Here is a 19,558-nt window from a genome sequence, read left to right on the forward strand (position 1 = left end):
AGTGCAATAAAACACCGTGAAGCAGGTCAAAATAATTCTCAACTGCTGTCATATGGGTATAAAAATATGGTCTGAAGTTTAGGGGAGGTGGTTATATATTTATACACCTATAAAAGCTATATTGGATGGCTTAAGTTATCAGTACACTGATCAGAAAGGTTTTAGTTTGGTAGAAAATAATCATGGGGAAATTGGTAAGTGATTGTCTCACATTTTGCTCAGGGGAAATTTTGGACTATTTCAAAAAAGACAACAATAGCTCAAATTTCATGAGAACTTAATCTTAGAGTATTAAAATAAAAAGAAATTTAAACAATGAATCATAAATTAAGTTTAATTTAACCGGGCGTAGATCTAAAAAATAAATAAATAAATTGATTAACAATTTGAATAGAAAATTGAATTAATATCTAGGTATAATGAATTGTAGTTTAATACTTATATGAATTCTCCTCCACTACAGTAATGTTACTTTAATATAAATTGAAAAAGCTCTAAATAAATAAAATTAGGAAAGAAAAATTGCAAATAAGTATAAAAATTGTGTCAACACATAAATTCAACTTCAAAGAAAACTTAATAACAATCTGTTTTGACAAAAAGTTTCACGTATATTTTGAAATTAACTAGTTATAATTTAATCCTTATTCATTTTGCTTTCATCTTGAAAAATAAATAACTTGCATCGTAAGTTTCAAATAATGAACTAAAGTTACTGTTATTCGACTTATTATGTTTGTATACTGAGTTCAAAGTGAGTTAGGTACCAACTTTTTATACTGTATGTAAAATATTGAATAAGGAAATCATCTTGATAAGCAATAACTTATAAGTTAGATATTTTTGTCCTAATAATGCATAATATTTTTTCATTGTATTATACAACTGGTTATATTCATGATAAGAAAATATATTTTATTTTATAATTTTGTAAGTTTAAATAACACAGAAAGTAAAGTAGGCATTGTATTTAGAAAATTTAACTTTTGGTGCAATGATTATCTTTTTTAATTTATGCATGCTTTAAGGTTCAAAGATTAGATTTTAAATATGCTTATTACCCAGTGCTATTTATGAAATTAAGTTACTAATTATATTATCTTATGTGTCTTTTTACTATTTTTTTTTGTATATTGATGCAATTTTTATCCCTCATATAGCAATCTGTTCCGATTTTTAATCCATTTGTTTTAAACTACATCAAAATTACACAATGGATATGCTCTTTCTATGTGTTAATTTAAACAATAGTATGAAACATAAATAATTATTTTTATATGAGTTACTTTTAAACAGAAAAAAAATGTGGAAATTATATTTCAGAAAAGCTTTAAATGTTACGAAAACTAGAAATTTTTTCTCTCCAAATAATCCCTGAAACTTTATTATTAAATTTTCAAAGCGTAATAAAATTAACTTTTCTGCAAAAATTATCAAAATGTTTTTGAAATGACCAAAATTATATTTTCAGAATATTTTTCATATTATGATTTTCTTAGGGGCATTTCAGTTTATAATTGTGATGTTTTATGCTATATGGCTTATTAAATGCTCCGTTTTTTATTTCACTTCCCCTTTTAATATTTATTATCTTGAGTAAAAAAGTGACTAAGAATGCAAAATGTCTATTCATGCCCTTCAGTAATAAAAATGATAAGTTTTTATTTTATTTTTACTTCTTTTTTATTAACATTTTTAAAACTTGTTCAAAATGTTATCTTGGTTAAACTGTATATTTCAACAAATACGCTGTTGGAATTATATAACTTGCTTCAACTTTTACGAAGTAAAATTTGAATAAATCTTTAATGTATGAACCATTGTTGCGACTAGTTTTATTATGAACTTTATATGCATTTTAAAGTTATAACTTTAAAATTCTTCCCTACAAGTTTCGTTTGCACAGCGATTTTATGCTTTTGTTACGCATATTTAAACTAGAAATCTGAATTAATCACCATTGACACGGCACTTCCGGACGGAAGAAATCTGGACGGATCATTTGACGGAAGAAATCTGGATTCTCTCTGACAACGGAAGTGCAATATAATATTTTCAAAATTGGAAACTTGTTAGGAACCAAAAGGAAATTAAAATTATAGAGAAATTCATGACTCTGTTTGGTTCTTCTGTGCTTCACCTGCAATAGATTCTGTCCCATGTGAATTTAAAACATAAGGATGTTGTTGATGGGCCAGCCAAATATGACAATTCCATGATTCAGGCTAACGCTGAACCACTGACGTACCTTGAATTGTACCAGATAAGTAAGACTTCCATAAAAAACCTCTTGAAAACAACCACCATCACATTGGTATCTTAGTGGGAGTCCTGGTGCTTCAAATAGTTTTAAAGGTTGCAGATGAGATCAGATTACTTTAGCTCGATTGTCCACTGGAAGCTTAAAGCCCTCATATTTCCTGTGGTCCTAAGGATTAAAGGAGAACGAGCCCATGGATTTGATCTGATTTAGATCAGAGGGATGCGTGTCATCATCATCATCAAACTAGAAAGAAAATAAAATCCTTGATGTATAAGGGAAAAAGTACATCGAGAAAAAAAATATGGCTAAAAATACTAAAATATGACAAAATTTACCGTGTTTCTGTCTCCATGGGAACGACAAAAAGCTCCGTAATTTTTACAGAAACGAAAAGTTACTTTTCTGATTTGCATTTTTCACTAAATGTGTGGTAATAAGAACTATAATTTTTAAAACCAGAATTTCCGATAAGCCATTACCATATCAGTTGAAAAATTACCAAATGAATGGTTTAAATTTCATATATTTTGGTTTTATTAACCAGAATTATGTTTTTATTTTATTTACTTATTTAAATTTTTTTTTTATACTCGAAACGCTACTGTTATACAGTACGGTAGTTTTTTGAAACTTCTTTTTTCTCCGTGTAGTTTTACTTTAGGCAATAACTGTTTCATATAAAAAGAAGTTATGCATAATTTTTATATAAAGTAGTTAATATAAAGAGTTACTCAAGTCAAAAGGTGAACATCACTGTTTGCAGTTGATAATAATTTTTTCATAATTATAATATTGTTTAATAACTTTTTAAAAATAATAATTTTTGAAGTTGTAATATCGCTTGACAAATGTATTTTATAACTCAATGGAATACTTTTTGATTCGTATGAACAGTTCCTAAGATATAGCAAAACGTAATTAAAGGATGAAATTAAAATTTAAAGAGCATAAACATTCGATCGATCTCCTAACTAAACTATTGAAATGATGTTTTCCAAATTTCTGCCCCAACTTCGTTCTTTGCAGTACGTGAAAAAAAATAATGTTCATTTAGAAAGAATATGCTCGTGTGTCTGATTTCATAATTTTACCTACAGGCAGCATATTTGAATTTCAGTGTGCGTAATAATGAACTGTTGGTAACGAATGTGTGATTGTGAAAACAACTTTGTGAAAATTCAATCATCAGATCAAAATTCATAGAAGGTGATTATTTTCTTTTCAACTAAGTAGAGAAGAACGTTCCTAAAAGAATCAGAAAAATTTTTCATTTTATTTTTTGAAACGTAAAATTTTTCTTTTTATTGATATCAAAATTAAAACAAACTTTTCATTTACGTTACAGAAAAGTCGTACTATTGAGTTACTTTCAAGCACATAGTGAAAATAAGTATGGCCGTGTTTCTGGCTCTAAGGGAACACCAAAAGGCTCAGTAATTTTCACCAAAGTAATTTGGTTAGGATTTTGGTAAAATTTACAATAAAATATAATTTTATAATGCGTGATAAAATTTGGTAATTATGGTAAAATTTGGTACTTTTTCATAGTACCTAAGGCCATATCATAAAAACCATTTATTTGGTTAAATTTACTTTTCAGTTTTGTATTTTATGGTAGTAAGAACTATAATAGTTAAAACTAGAAACTTTCGGTAAGCTGTTAGCGGTCAGGTTATCGTCCTATTAGTAAATTTGATTATGATAGCATACCTACAAACAACGTTGTCAGAGAAATGCACTCAAATCTAGCATTCATAAAATATGGCGATATAGTAGTGGACTTTTAGTATTTAAAACTTTTAATTATAGTAATAGTTTCTTTAAAAAATCTTTTTTTTTATCATATAGTGATTATCTCTAAAACTTTTTCTAATGATACAGATATCGATGTAAGGATGAACAAGTCTCATTGTTATATTATAATTAGAAAAAGATGCTACAGTTTGCAAACGCAAATAATTATTTGCTGCTAATTTATTGGTAAAATTTCAAAACTCTAAAACTATTGTAACGTTATGTTGACTATGAATGAAAGAATATCATAGTAATTTGACTATTAATTATTAAAAAAGCAAAAAAAAAAAAAGCTTTGGGTGTTACAATTTTTCAGAACAGCAAGCAAAGTGTTGTCTTCACTATAATTGAATAGTAATCCTTTTCTAAGAAATTGTTAAATTATAATTGCCGTAATAACATTTAATGTGTGCAATGTGTTATTATAAATGTAACACATTAATTTCTAATTAATATTGATGCTTAAATTAATTATAATTTTACAAAATGATTAATTATTATTTTTCGAATTTGCGCGCGCAAAGTTATGTTCGCAAAATTCCGGCAGCAAAGATTTGACTCAATACCACTAATAATATCAAGTGATAACTTTTTTAAATGTACGTAATGTATGTTTCTGGAATGATATTTTCATTTCAGTCTCTTATTTGATAAGAACTAAGCTATTATTTTAATGTTGTAGCGAGATAATATGAATTAAATTCTTGGATGAACTTAATAAATAAATGAATGAATTCAATTAATAAATGGATCAGAGAAAATGTATGAATGTAAATTTGAATAAAATGAAATAGATGAGTGAATGATTAAAAATTCGTGAATAAATAATTTTAAATAAATTATTGCGTCATTTAAATAAATTAATGAATAAGTTAATCACTTAATTAATTAGAAGCATAAACAAAGGTAGGGAAAAAATTATTACATGTTAGGCATGTTTAGTCGTTAGGGAATGCATGCATGAATGTATGAATAACTAAATGAGGCAAATGAAGCAATAAATAATTCAAATAATGACAAAAATAAACGAATAAAAATGATGAGTTAAATTTAAAGTAAGTCAAATTGGTTATTGATGAATGAATGAAAAAATGCTTGGTTAATTATTCACTACCAATTTTGCTTGCTAACTATTTTAAATAATTTTGTTACTATTGAATTTAAAAATTTCTTGGTATTAGCATTTAAGTGACTGCGTCACGGAAAAAAACTATTCAATCCCACAAAATGTACATAATTTACTGGCATTTCTGTTAATTTGTAATGAAGGCGTGATATTAAATTAAATTGAAAGTATACTGAAATAACAAAAAATACATACCTTCTTTCGAATTTAAAACTTAAATGTTATAAATATATTCTTAAAACTATATTCGTTGTAAAACTATTATTAAATACTACAACTTTTTACAAGCAACTCACAAGTGCTTTCAAAAATATGTTCTACGAGGTTTAAGGTAAATAAAATAAAAATTTCAGTAGGAAAAAGAGCAGAAGGGTATAAGATTATGCGTGATCAATAAATTAAAAAAAAATTATTTGAACTTCAAGTTTGTCAACTTTTTGGCCAGATTTTGCACTGACGAATGTTATCGCTTCATAAAATAGATTTTTGAAAAATACTTTGCGAATTATCAATATTTAAATAAAATAAGTAAATTATACCGACAATTTTGTTAACTTTTCAAGGTACTTACATGAACTGATTTTCTTTCTTTAACGTAGAAATTAGAATCAACAATTGTAAATTTCAGAGTCACGAATTAGGCTCAGGTTCAATTTATGCAGGTTTAAGCATTATTCTCTACAATTGCTATTTTTATTAGTAGATAAAATGAAAGAAAGTTCGTGAATAAATTGTAATGAATTTCTGAGTGCCGACTGTTTTGTCCTTGCAATTTTTCTTTTATTATTTCCAAATTTTTCATCACATTTTTACAAAAATGACTCAAGTCAATAAAATGAGTTCTTTAGACTGTCATGTTCAAAAATATAAATATTTCTAAAAATTGTATAAACTGCAATGCAATTATGAACAGACTAATTGTGAATTAATAGAATTCAGTCGTGTAATTTATACACGCAAAAGAAATTGGGAGCCGTTTGAGCATATTACGTTGAGACTGTATTTAACGACTTAATTTATTATTTTAAATTTATTTTCTCTTACTACTCAACGTGTCAAAATTTAGTGGTTAAAGTTAGTTATATTAAATTTTGAATTCTCTCCTTAGGATGTTTTCTTGGAAGAATACATAAACGAAGCAAATAAAAGATTCTAAAATTATTTTCTTTTACTTTTCAACGTATCGTGATTTGGGGGGTTAATATTAGTTATATTTTGAATGCTCTTGTTAAGATCTTTTCCTTAAATAATGCAGAAAAAGAAGTAAATAAAGATTTTAAATATTTATTTTCTTTAAGGATTTAACGTGATGAAAATTAGCGGTAGTAGAGCACTCAAAGTTATTAAGCTTTGAATGTTCTTGTTTAGATATTTTCTTAAAAGAATACAGAAAATGAAGTAAATTAAAGATTTTTAATTTACTTTCTCTTACTACTCAACATGTCAAAGATTAGTGGTTAAAGTTAGTTAGATTAAATTTTGAATGTTCTCCTTAGAACGTTTTTTCGGAAAAACACGTAAACGAAGCAAATAGAAGATTCTAAAATTATTTTCTTTTACTATTCAACGTATCGTGAACTAAGGGTTAATCTTAGTTATTAAATTTTTAATGCTCTTGTTAAGATCTTTTCTAAAAAGGAAACATATAGCTACGTGAATAAAAGATTTTCAATTTACTTTTCTTTTACTATTCAGCGTATCAGAAAGTACAAGCATGATAGTGTTTCAATTTTTTGCTTGTCTGGTTAAAAGGCAAACTGTGATGGTCATAAATTTTTCAACCAGTATGCATTGTTTTCACGATTGAATTAATATCGTTTTGTGAATAAATTTAAAAATATACGTTATTTATAGTGGAAAGTGAATTTTCAAATCTGTTTACTGTAAATAGTAAATGTCACGAATCTTTCCGCTTAACCAATTTCTGAAACAGGTAGCTTTTACTTTTGTCTTTTGTGTTGGAAAATAAGTTTCGATGAAATTGTTAAGGACATTTAAATAAATATTTAAAATTCCTATTTTATATTTAATGCATTTTTTTAAATGGCGTAAAATTTTTTAATAAAATATAATGTTTAATAGCAAACTTTTAGTAAATATTTAATAATCGATGAAATGTCTTTTTAGTTTCATATCCTAATTCTACAAGTTAGTAGAAATTGCTTTTATTTTATTTTTAAAATAATTAAAATTTCATATAATTAGTTGAAACAAAAATGTTTCAACATTATTCGTACTCAAATATAAAATATCGATTAAATGCAAATTTAGTTTCTGCTTATTCAATAGTTAAAAATACTTTTCTTACTTTAAAAAAAAATTAATCCCATCTAAAAATGACTGGACATTTCTCTTTACCTGTTATATTGTTGCAATATTATTATTATACTTACAGTGTATTATTATACCTACTATGTATTCCATTTTATTATTATATGTACTCTATATTTTCTTTAATTATTATATTTACTCTATATTTTCGTTAATTATTATATTCATTTTATATTTTCTTTAAGTATTATATTTACTCTATATTTTCTTAATTATTATATGTACTCTATATTTTCTTTAATTATTTTATTTACTCTATATTTTCTTTAAATATTATATTTACTCTATATTTTATTTAATCATTATATTTAGCATTATTATTTCATTGCAATTTTCAAAAATTATCTGAGTTTGTTGCCAGATTGATCCTGTTCTCAAAAATTTTCTAACTACAAAATAAAGAGGTTTGTTTAAGCACGTACACACAATCTTCAAAATAATATACGATCGTGTGAAGTGTACAAAAAGTGCTTTGCACTATTTTCTAACATGCCCCTCCTTTTTAAAGGAAATCCTGGATTCCTACTTTTGAAATTTCTAATGCGACTAATTAAAATAAATTTTTATTTTCATCTCGAACTTAATAAAATGATAAATACTTAGAAAAATCGGCTCAAAGATGAATCATAATAGGGTGAAAATTTTCTGCAACCCTATTAGATTGAATCCTGTTTCTGTTCAAGATTAACCATAGTATCATGTAATTTAGTATTAGCAATTATGTACAAGAATATTACCATTTACTTCGAACAATTGATTTTGGCGTGAAATTTGGTAATTTAATAGTTTTGTGCGGGTAAATTACCTTTCCGCAAAATATTGTATCGCAATTTTTACAGTAATATTAATTTGATTAGAGTGATGTAGTGATTTTACGGTAACTATTGCTGTAAAATTATGGTATTTCTTTTTATCGTAATTTGATCCGGAATTCTTTTTACGCAGCAGGCATAAATATTGTAATTATGAAAATGAAGGAAAATGAGCCATCAGCCTAATAAAGGGAACCGGTAGCCTACATTGGGTCGCGGAGTTTCCATAAAAACGCAGGAACCAATTTGATAATATTTTTTTAAAATTAAAGTTCCACCTTAATGTAAGTATGCTAACTTCATTAAGTATACTAAACACTAAAAAACGATCACCTGTTGTCAGTAATTATGAAAATAATGGAAGTTACCCAACGAAAGAGCAGGTCCAATGATTGAAACCTTCCATTAATACGGTTAAACTTAACACCATATTAAGGTTGACGCAAGTTTGGATGATAGTAAGGTCCAGTACTCTCCAAAATTTCCAGCATTAAAATTATATTGGTATTAATATACTTTTGTTTTCTAGGCGGTATTATTTGCTCTCGGTGTTCTAATATGTGCAATAGAACAGTCTTCAGGAATGGGAACATATTATTGGACCTACCCTGGAGCGCAAAGTGGAGCTCTTGCCTACCCCGCACCTGTACCATATCAACCATACCAGCAATTCGCACCTTATGCAGCTTTTGTTCCTGTTGATTGTGATGAGAACAAAGTAGCAGATGAAGGCAGCGATAGTGGTAGTAGTAGTAGTAGCAGCAGCAGCAGCAGCAGCGAAGAAAGTGGTGAAGCTCCAGGTAACCACAGCTTGATTATTTGCCATTTTTTTTACTCATTAAAAATATTTTTGGAGCAGTTCAAATACTACGTAAGCAACAAAGAAGGGGAGGAGGATTAATTTTGTTAAGGGTCGGAGGGGTATGAGCAATGTTTATGTAAAACACTAAAACTCACTGATTTTTAGTTTTTTTTAATGTATTTGGAAGCTCTTCCCCTTATTCGCTTCTTTGCGCTCCATTGGCGCAGTCAGTTAAGGTGTCACTCACACTGCTGATTGGAGATCTGGTGATAGTGAGTTCGATCACGGCAGCCGGCAAAACAAACGGAGTCTATGAGCAGAAAAATGCGCGTTAAATCTGTCGTGACTGAAAGTCCTTTTTTGGTTGTGGTGGGAAATTCAAAATGATAACTCAGCTGACAAAATTTTAACTCTGTAGTTGCATTTCAGTACGCAGTAGATCTACCAGAAATTTCTTTTAACTTCAAGTTTAGCAGTTAATAATTCTCAAACTAGTTATTGAATCTCATTTTTTTATTTAATCTAACTCTTTGTACATTTTTCTACAGACAGTCGTAATATAAAGTTTTTTGTTTTAATAGATTTTGAGCTGCAAAACAAATAGTAAAGTAAAACAAAAAAAGGGAGATAAAAATTACAAAAAAACTCATTTAAAATTACAATAGTTTTCTAAAGAATTGGAATTTAAAAAAACCCCCGCTGAATTGAGTTTCTAAAACAATATGGTCCTTTCAGCATGCCTAATTTAAACTCTGTAGTTGCATTCCTGTGGCCAGTAGAGCGGGCCGTGCGGTATTTATTCCAACAAGTTCAACAGTAAATAATTTTTAAACTAATAATTAAATCTTGATTTTTTTTATTTCATCGCAATCCCTGTGCACTTTTGTACACACAATAGTAACATTTCAAGTTTTTAAGTCTTATAAGTTTTTGCATAAAAAACAAAATATAACGTTAAGTTTGTACACCTGAAACAGCGACGGCGGACCTTAAAATTTTTTAACACACACAGAAAAAAGAAATTTTTTTTTTGCAAAGCATTGCAAAAGGAAAACTTTTAATTTTGAAATAAAAAAAAGTGTTTCAAAAAAGGCAAAAGTGGAAAAAGATTTTGACCACAAAATAATAACACAAACGATTCCTAATGACTGAAACAATTTGCAGCAAATGATCTTATGCGTGTAGTTAAATACGCTGAAGTTATAGAAAATGCTGGAGGAATAGACGCAGCAGAAGTTGTTTAAGATTTATATCGAGTTAAGTAAGAAAAATAAGCAATGACAAAAAAGACATGCCTGCAACAACATTGGGCATAATCTAATTAAGTTACTATGCGTAAAATTTAAATCATTTTACGCTTTAATTCTTCTGTTTAAACACATGCTAAAATGAAAAATTTCCCATTCAAAACTTTATAAAAATGAATTAAAAAGTCAATTTTGTTTTATATGAAGCTAAATCTTTTTTTTATATTTTATCATAAAATTTTAAATTAAATTATTACAGTAAAAATTAAGCAGAACACAAAGGGTGTTGCGACTGTTTTATGTAGGCATGAGAAGGATTTGAGATTTGCTTATTTTGCTAACCAGAGACAGGGGAGTTTTTGACCCTTGACCTGCATACTTATGTAATATTTTTACGTTTTTTTTGGTATTTTGAAATCAAATTTTAAAACATTTCGGAATTCCCCCCTTTTCTTTTTGGCTTGGAAATTTACGTTGATGCCAGAAGCTCCCAGGGCTGTAAATTTGATTAGATTAATTTTATTCTAGAAATGTCAAAGTTAGGAGGCAAATAGTCTCTTTGATTAATTAAAGTGAAATAAACTTTTTTAGAAATTTTAGTTTTTTAGCTATGGTTAATTGATCAAGTGGACCACTTTGATTAAATAAGTACATAAAAAGCTCAAATGATGTATATATATATATATATATATATATATATATATATATATATATATATATATATATATATATATATATATATATATATATATATATATATATATATATATATATATATATATATATATATATATATATATATATATATATATATATATATATATATATATATATATATATTATTATTATTATAATATAAAAATATATATTATATAGCAAAATATATATCTTTGAAGATTAAATTTAAATTTTAAATGAATAGCAAAATATTCAAAATTTTTGAATATTATCGGGAAAAATTCAGAGAATCTCAATATTAATCTAATAACGTAAATCTATTAATTAGAGTAATATTAAATACATTGATATTGAGAGTAACAAATTAACATTATAGGTCAATACATTTTATATGATATTTTATAAAAGTATTGTTTGATCAATTGAGCGATACTTCCTTGCTCTGTATGATAGGATGGTAAGGGTCAGTACCCTTGCTTAAAAATTAGTTTTTCCGTCATCTTTTTCTGGAAAATATTGAAAATTGACTCTTTTTATTTTATGTTGCCTTTCTAACTAAGAAATTTTTGCAAAATTCGGAGAGCTTACCAATACGGCTAATTCCCTTTTTGAGAAAAGAGTCCAGTACCCGTAATTGAAGGTGGAATTGAACATCTTGTAATGAACCTCACAGCAAAATTAATAGAGTAGACAGATTATTCATGCAACCAGCTGCCTTCTTTGAGATGGAAAGCTTAGTGCCTTTAATGATATCGACAGTCAGCGAAATAAGTCGAAGTTGAACGTTAAATTGAACTGCCCTTCTTCAAGAAAGAAGTCTACCGTACGTAAAAATATCGTCCTTGTAAAAGATCTTTACGATCATTGGCTGTCAGAGGTCAAATTAAAGGTGATATTTGTAGATACAGATCAGTTTGAAAATAATATACTAGAAATATTCAAACTAACGAGATAAAAGATAAAAGGTAGATAAAAAGTAGCTAATGAAATAATAGATAAAAGGTAGATAAAGGTAGCTTTAGATAAAAGGTTTAGTGCCTTTAATTGTATTGATCATCAGCAAAATAAGTAGAAGTTGAACGTTAAATTGAATGGCCCTTCTTCAAGAAAGAAGTCTACCGAACGTAAAAATATCGTCCTTGAGTAAAGATCTTTACAGTCATTGGCTGTCAGAGGTCAAATTAAAGGTGATATTTATAGATACAGATCAGTTTGAAAATAATATACTAGAAATATTGAAACTAACGAGAAAGCCTAATAGTAAGTATTAAGGCAGTATGTTAGCTTAAGTATTTAATAAATTTTTACTCTTCCGGCCATCAAACAAGTTTTGATGTTTAATAGTTTTGAAGGCTTACAAAGTTACTTTTTTATTCGAATTCAACTAGACTCTTCTTAAACAAAAATTATAAATTGCCAAAAAAATTTTAAACAAAATTTATTACGTTACCAAAACTAGACTTTTTCATCTGATCGAAATAAATTACAGTTATTCTTATATTATTAGGTGGATTTCAAGTATTTTCACATTGCGGTTTATACATTCTTTTTCGAGGTAGATATAGCATCTGACTAAGGTCTAAAAGCTTCCGAGTTCAATTCCAGTCTGCGTTAAAGGACATCTCTCTCGCCTTTCCTCCATATCAATGACCACGAATAAAGCGCAAACAATTTTCTCACTCCTTGTTTGATGACGGCACTAAACTACTTCACCTAGATTCGATAAAAAATAGCCCGAGTTTTAATAACGTCTAGGCTTGAAATTTTTACTAGTAAAGTATATTGCGAGAAAAATTTTTTGAGGACAAACTTGTGTTTTTTAGGGTAATAATAGCTTTACGAGTATGATATAGTTTCATTTTTCTGGTAAATGAATGGAACAGTCACCAGCCATTATCTAGTGATGATAGTTATAGTCAACATAATATTTTTGAGGAAATTCTTTCCATCAAATAATTAAAAATGGTAATTTTTCAATTTCATGAAATAATTGCTTGAAACATTTCCCAGGAAACAGTTTTATCTATGGCGAAAAAATTTTTGTGAAATTTTAGCATATAAACTATTAAATGAATGGTATGAGTAAAAAAACAGTTGAAATAATGCATTGCTTATGAGTATTTTATAAAAAACTGTCAGATAGTGGGGAAAATATAAGGGACATCTAATTAATTATATTCATAGATACTGAATAACTATGTATGAAACATGCTAGCATGTAACAAGAATAAGAGATATAATTGTAAGGAATATAATTGTAAGGAATAATATAAAACCAAACTGTAATATGATATCTGTTGTACTATTATTAATTTAATGTCCTTCATGCACAATATCGAAGGAAAACGGAATACTTTAATAACTTTTGATTTAATAATCCTATTGTAGTATACTAAAATGGAATTTTAATGGTTTAAGAGGTTATTAATGTGCTAGTTTATTTGTGCAGGTGATGCGAATCTACATAACGAAATTACAAACAAAAATGCATTTACTACTCTGATAAAACTTGCCATTTTTTGGTCTGATTTTGTATTTTTGACAGGGGTGATTGTGAGCCCAACAAAAAAATCCCGAAAATTTCTCTAACAAAATCATTAATCACGCTTTTCAAAAAATTAATGTCTTTATAATTTTAAATCATTGATATTTTTAAAACATGAAATTCTAAATAAATTATATGCAGCATAATTTAAAGGAATAATTATGCATAAGTTTACCTTAATCTCTAATCACATTTATTGTTCTACCGGAAAAAAATATTTTCAAATGAAAGAGATGCCAAGTATCAATTCCAGTTCTAATATTTCTATATAAAACATAAAATTTTTTTATTCATAAATGTGACGAATAATTTCCTGAAACTTCTAGACTTTCAATTTAAGGAAACTTCCGGATCGCGTTTACCGAAAAATCAGGAAATCCGGATTTTTTCCGGAGCAGAATCATCTCTGATTTTTGACTCAAAAAATATTGTGGGGTGGGTAGCCACATTCTGAAGGCAAAAATGGTTCGAATAAGTTAGTCAGTGTAGTAATTAAATGTTCATGTCTATTAAAGTTAACTTCCATTATTCGTATTAACATTTAGGTGAAATAAAATATTTTTGAACGCAGTTATAAAAGTTGTTTTTCAAAAGATATCGACACTGATTTAACGAATTCGCTAAAGTAAAATTACCAATAAAAAGTTCAAGTTTTTGATCAAGCAACGATTACTCCACATATTTAATCCAAATCCGCCAAACAAAAGTTATTCTTATTTAGAGGAGGAATGTTTTTGTCTGTTTTCGTAACTGAAATCGTCTGCTTTAATAAACTTGCATTTTTAAGGCTAGGCTTTTGTAGCATTCACCTATCATTAAATTAAAATTCTATCATTAAATTAAAATTTATTAAGGTGTTCTGCTTTTTATTTGCACACTATAAATAAAAATATTTTTGTATTACAACAAAAATATAAATGTCTTTACAGATTCAAGTAGCAGCAGTAGTGAAGAAGAAGCTAAACCAGAAGAAGGTGGTTCAGATGAAGCTCCAGAATCCGGTGAAGAAGCTCCTGAAGGTGAAGGTGGAGAAGAAGGAGGATCTTCCGAAGGATCAGGAGAGTCTAAGAGTGAACCCAGTGAAGGTGAAATTAAACCATATTTGTATATTTCCACACATTAATTTCCAGCCCAATTTAAAAAAAAAAATCTGAGGTTTGAAGGTTGAGGTTATAGATTAAAAACAAATTATTCAAATTTATCAATATTTTTAAAATTAATTTTTTTAATGACACGATAAATTTTTAAAATTAATTTTTTAAAATTATTTTTTTTAATGATGCGATGTGGCCATAGATGGCGCCACTGGAAAACAAGAACAATCGCACCACTTCTGCCCAAACTGGCATACGTCTACTACTACAATGATACGTTAATGGCATACGATGACAATTTTGGTCATGGTTTCCTATGCAATTCTTAATCCTTATGATATGATTATTGGCGAAATAGTTAATTTAAAGAAAAGGAACAGTTTCTTGAAAATGGAAAACCTTTGTGGGTTAATTTTTATATATTTCAAAAGTTATTGTATTGTTTGTACTCATAATAGTATGACGAAAACTAATAATTGTTCGTAATTTTTATTCAGATGAGAAATTTCACTAAATTTTTTTTTTTAAATAAGTATAATAATATTTTGTTTTTTGCTTTAACGTACAGTTTATTAAAATAAATAAGGGGAAATAACAAAGGGCAAAGGGGAATAAATAAAGGACAAAAAAAAGAAAGAAAAGTCACTGCAGTCGAGGGAAAACGATGATGACCGAACGAGGCAAATCAGGGGAGAATGAGCATTCGTATAAATGAAACAATACAGGGTTATTCGTAATTCCCTCCGGGGTTTCGAAGCGTTATAGTAAAAAAAAAAAAAAACGAAGACAAATGTGGCAAAAAAGAAATATGATATTATTCCGAAAATATTCAAGTTTTAATTTAAGCAGTTGCCGGTAGATGGCAGTAACATGTACCACTGAAGCCAGTTGTAGTAAAGGAAAATGGCGTTTACAGGCGGAGGGAATTATGAATTACCCTGTATTCCAGAGCACCAAGATGAGCTGTTTTGTCAGGGGTGGAAATATTTCCTTAGTAATTAATAGATAATAATCGATAGAAGGATATCTATTATAACCCTTAATCTATATTTTTATATCTAATACAATTTTAAATCAAAGTGTGTATTTTCAACTAAACGAATGTTTGATTTTTAATAACTTCGTTTAAATTTTAGGTTACTATAAAAATTGCTTAAATACTTTTTGCCTAAGAGATTATTTGGTAATATTGCCGAAATGTAATATCGAATTTTAAATTGTTATTTTGTATTTATTATCACAGTCATGGTGTGTCATTTCATCCTGATGAACGAGAATGAAAACTTATTCAATTAAAAGATTCCGAACTTGCCGAAGTTTTGGTTCCACGGTTTTAATTTCCGATTCTAATAAAATAAAAATTTTGACTTATGATTTTTTCCAGATTACCTTTGCAGCTTTATCCATAAACTTCGTTTTTAAGTTCTTAAATTTTAGGTTACTATAAAAATTGCTTAAATACTTTTTGCCTAAGAGATTATTTGGTAATATTGCCGAAATGTAATATCGAATTTTAAATTGTTATTTTGTATTTATTATCACAGTCATGGTGTGTCATTTCATCCTGATGAACGAGAATGAAAACTTATTCAATTAAAAGATTCCGAACTTGCCGAAGTTTTGGTTCCACGGTTTTAATTTCCGATTCTAATAAAATAAAAAATTTGACTTATGATTTTTTCCAGATTACCTTTGCAGCTTTATCCATAAACTTCGTTTTTAAGTTCTTAAATTTTAGGTTAATATAAAAATTGCTTAAATACTTTTTGCCTAAGAGATTATTTGGTAATATTGCCGAAATGTAATATCGAATTTTAAATTGTTATTTTGTATTTATTATCACAGTCATGGTGTGTCATTTCATCCTGATGAACGAGAATGAAAACTTATTCAATTAAAAGATTCCGAACTTGCCGAAGTTTTGGTTCCACGGTTTTAATTTCCGATTCTAATAAAATAAAAAATTTGACTTATGATTTTTTCCAGATTACCTTTGCAGCTTTATCCATAAACTTCGTTTTTAAGTTCTTAAATTTTAGGTTACTATAAAAATTGCTTAAATACTTTTTGCCTAAGAGATTATTTGGTAATATTGCCGAAATGTAATATCGAATTTTAAATTGTTATTTTGTATTTATTATCACAGTCATGGTGTGTCATTTCATCCTGATGAACGAGAATGAAAACTTATTCAATTAAAAGATTCCGAACTTGCCGAAGTTTTGGTTCCACGGTTTTAATTTCCGATTCTAATAAAATAAAAATTTTGACTTATGATTTTTTCCAGATTACCTTTGCAGCTTTATCCATAAACTTCGTTTTTAAGTTCTTAAATTTTAGGTTACTATAAAAATTGCTTAAATACTTTTTGCCTAAGAGATTATTTGGTAATATTGCCGAAATGTAATATCGAATTTTAAATTGTTATTTTGTATTTATTATCACAGTCATGGTGTGTCATTTCATCCTGATGAACGAGAATGAAAACTTATTCAATTAAAAGATTCCGAACTTGCCGAAGTTTTGGTTCCACGGTTTTAATTTCCGATTCTAATAAAATAAAAATTTTGACTTATGATTTTTTCCAGATTACCTTTGCAGCTTTATCCATAAACTTCGTTTTTAAGTTCTTAAATTTTAGGTTACTATAAAAATTGCTTAAATACTTTTTGCCTAAGAGATTATTTGGTAATATTGCCGAAATGTAATATCGAATTTTAAATTGTTATTTTGTATTTATTATCACAGTCATGGTGTGTCATTTCATCCTGATGAACGAGAATGAAAACTTATTCAATTAAAAGATTCCGAACTTGCCGAAGTTTTGGTTCCACGGTTTTAATTTCCGATTCTAATAAAATAAAAAATTTGACTTATGATTTTTTCCAGATTACCTTTGCAGCTTTATCCATAAACTTCGTTTTTAAGTTCTTAAATTTTAGGTTACTATAAAAATTGCTTAAATACTTTTTGCCTAAGAGATTATTTGGTAATATTGCCGAAATGTAATATCGAATTTTAAATTGTTATTTTGTATTTATTATCACAGTCATGGTGTGTCATTTCATCCTGATGAACGAGAATGAAAACTTATTCAATTAAAAGATTCCGAACTTACCGAAGTTTTGGTTCCACGGTTTTAATTTCCGATTCTAATAAAATAAAAATTTTGACTTATGATTTTTTCCAGATTACCTTTGCAGCTTTATCCATAAACTTCGTTTTTAAGTTCTTAAATTTTAGGTTACTATAAAAATTGCTTAAATACTTTTTGCCTAAGAGATTATTTGGTAATATTGCCGAAATGTAATATCGAATTTTAAATTGTTATTTTGTATTTATTATCACAGTCATGGTGTGTCATTTCATCCTGATGAACGAGAATGAAAACTTATTCAATTAAAAGATTCCGAACTTGCCGAAGTTTTGGTTCCACGGTTTTAATTTCCGATTCTAATAAAATAAAAATTTTGACTTATGATTTTTTCCAGATTACCTTTGCAGCTTTATCCATAAACTTCGTTTTTAAGTTCTTAAATTTTAGGTTACTATAAAAATTGCTTAAATACTTTTTGCCTAAGAGATTATTTGGTAATATTGCCGAAATGTAATATCGAATTTTAAATTGTTATTTTGTATTTATTATCACAGTCATGGTGTGTCATTTCATCCTGATGAACGAGAATGAAAACTTATTCAATTAAAAGATTCCAAACTTGCCGAAGTTTTGGTTCCACGGTTTTAATTTCCGATTCTAATAAAATAAAAATTTTGACTTATGATTTTTTCCAGATTACCTTTGCAGCTTTATCCATAAACTTCGTTTTTAAGTTCTTGAATTTTAGGTTACTATAAAAACTCGTTAAATTTTTTTTAACCAAAAAGATTATTTAGTAACATTGCTAAAACGTAATTTCAAATTTTAAATTGTTATTTTGTTTTTATTATTTTAATTGCATACGTTAATTTCAACTAAACATCGGTTTGCAAAAAATTGCCATAAAAGTAATTATAATTAACTAAAAAGTAAATATGGCACTTACTTAGCGTTTAATTATTATAAAATGGCAATTAAACTTCATTATCATTATGGTTTTGATTTTTACTCCTACCTTACTCATTGGTGATCCGTTAAATTTCTATATCTATTTTTAATTTTTTTATGGTTTAAATAAAAATATTCGACCTCCATTGTGCATCTTATTTTACTTAACTTATGGCAAGTACTCTGAAAATGCATATTAATAGCGGTTTTACGGTACTCTTTGCATGAATTATACTATGTTTTGAGAAGTAAAAAATATTTTTGAAGCATAAATTAAATTTTTTCTTTTGGGTATCAGGGGGCGGGGGGAGATGGAAAATAAGCACTCGCATTTTCAAAATCTTCACGTTGAATCCGGAAGAAAATTTTTAATAGTTTCAGCGAGTAAAAGCAACGTTCTTCCAGGTAATTTACAAAAAATGCATTTTTTAAATCATAAGTAACTGCCTGTTCTAACTATAACCTGTTCTATAAATAATGTTCTGAAAAATGTTAAGAAGAAACCAAGATAAAAAAAATGATGTGATTATCTATAAATGAAGATAATACATATATCTTTGATTGCCATCAGCATTAAACTCATAAAAGTTATACGTCATGTATTTGAACATTTTTTAATTACGTTAAATTAATGGTTATTTAACAGTAATTTTTAATTATCACCCATTCTTAATATTTTTATCTGTTATTATTTCATTTTCAATTTTAATTATTATTCAAAATTAAGTAAAATATTATTCGTATTACTTAATAATTATTATATTGAGTAATTGCATAGTATTACTCTGTTATGTAACGCATTATTATAAAGATATTTAAAG

At 27.4% G+C, this 19,558-nt stretch overlaps 1 protein-coding gene and 1 long non-coding RNA gene across 2 annotated transcripts in view; one reads left to right on the forward strand and one right to left on the reverse strand.

Moving 5' to 3' along the window:
* LOC107449197 (uncharacterized) overlaps window positions 1-19,558 on the forward strand; it is a 24,299-nt gene continuing 4,741 nt past the window's right edge. Inside the window, exons 1-3 of the mRNA XM_016064670.4 lie at window positions 1-194; window positions 8,856-9,126; window positions 14,528-14,683. Coding sequence (XP_015920156.1) covers window positions 183-194; window positions 8,856-9,126; window positions 14,528-14,683 — 439 coding nt within the window. The 5' untranslated portion in view covers window positions 1-182. The remainder of the gene's footprint in view (window positions 195-8,855; window positions 9,127-14,527; window positions 14,684-19,558) is intronic.
* Window positions 3,386-19,558, reverse strand: part of LOC139425723 (uncharacterized) — a 24,837-nt gene continuing 8,664 nt past the window's right edge. Inside the window, exon 3 of the long non-coding RNA XR_011636884.2 lies at window positions 3,386-3,508. This is a non-coding gene — a long non-coding RNA (uncharacterized LOC139425723). The remainder of the gene's footprint in view (window positions 3,509-19,558) is intronic.

The sequence above is a fragment of the Parasteatoda tepidariorum genome, chromosome 4, assembly GCF_982258835.1.
Source record: "Parasteatoda tepidariorum strain Cologne lab strain chromosome 4, Ptep-v5.0, whole genome shotgun sequence".
In the NCBI taxonomy this organism is placed as follows: domain Eukaryota; kingdom Metazoa; phylum Arthropoda; class Arachnida; order Araneae; family Theridiidae; genus Parasteatoda; species Parasteatoda tepidariorum.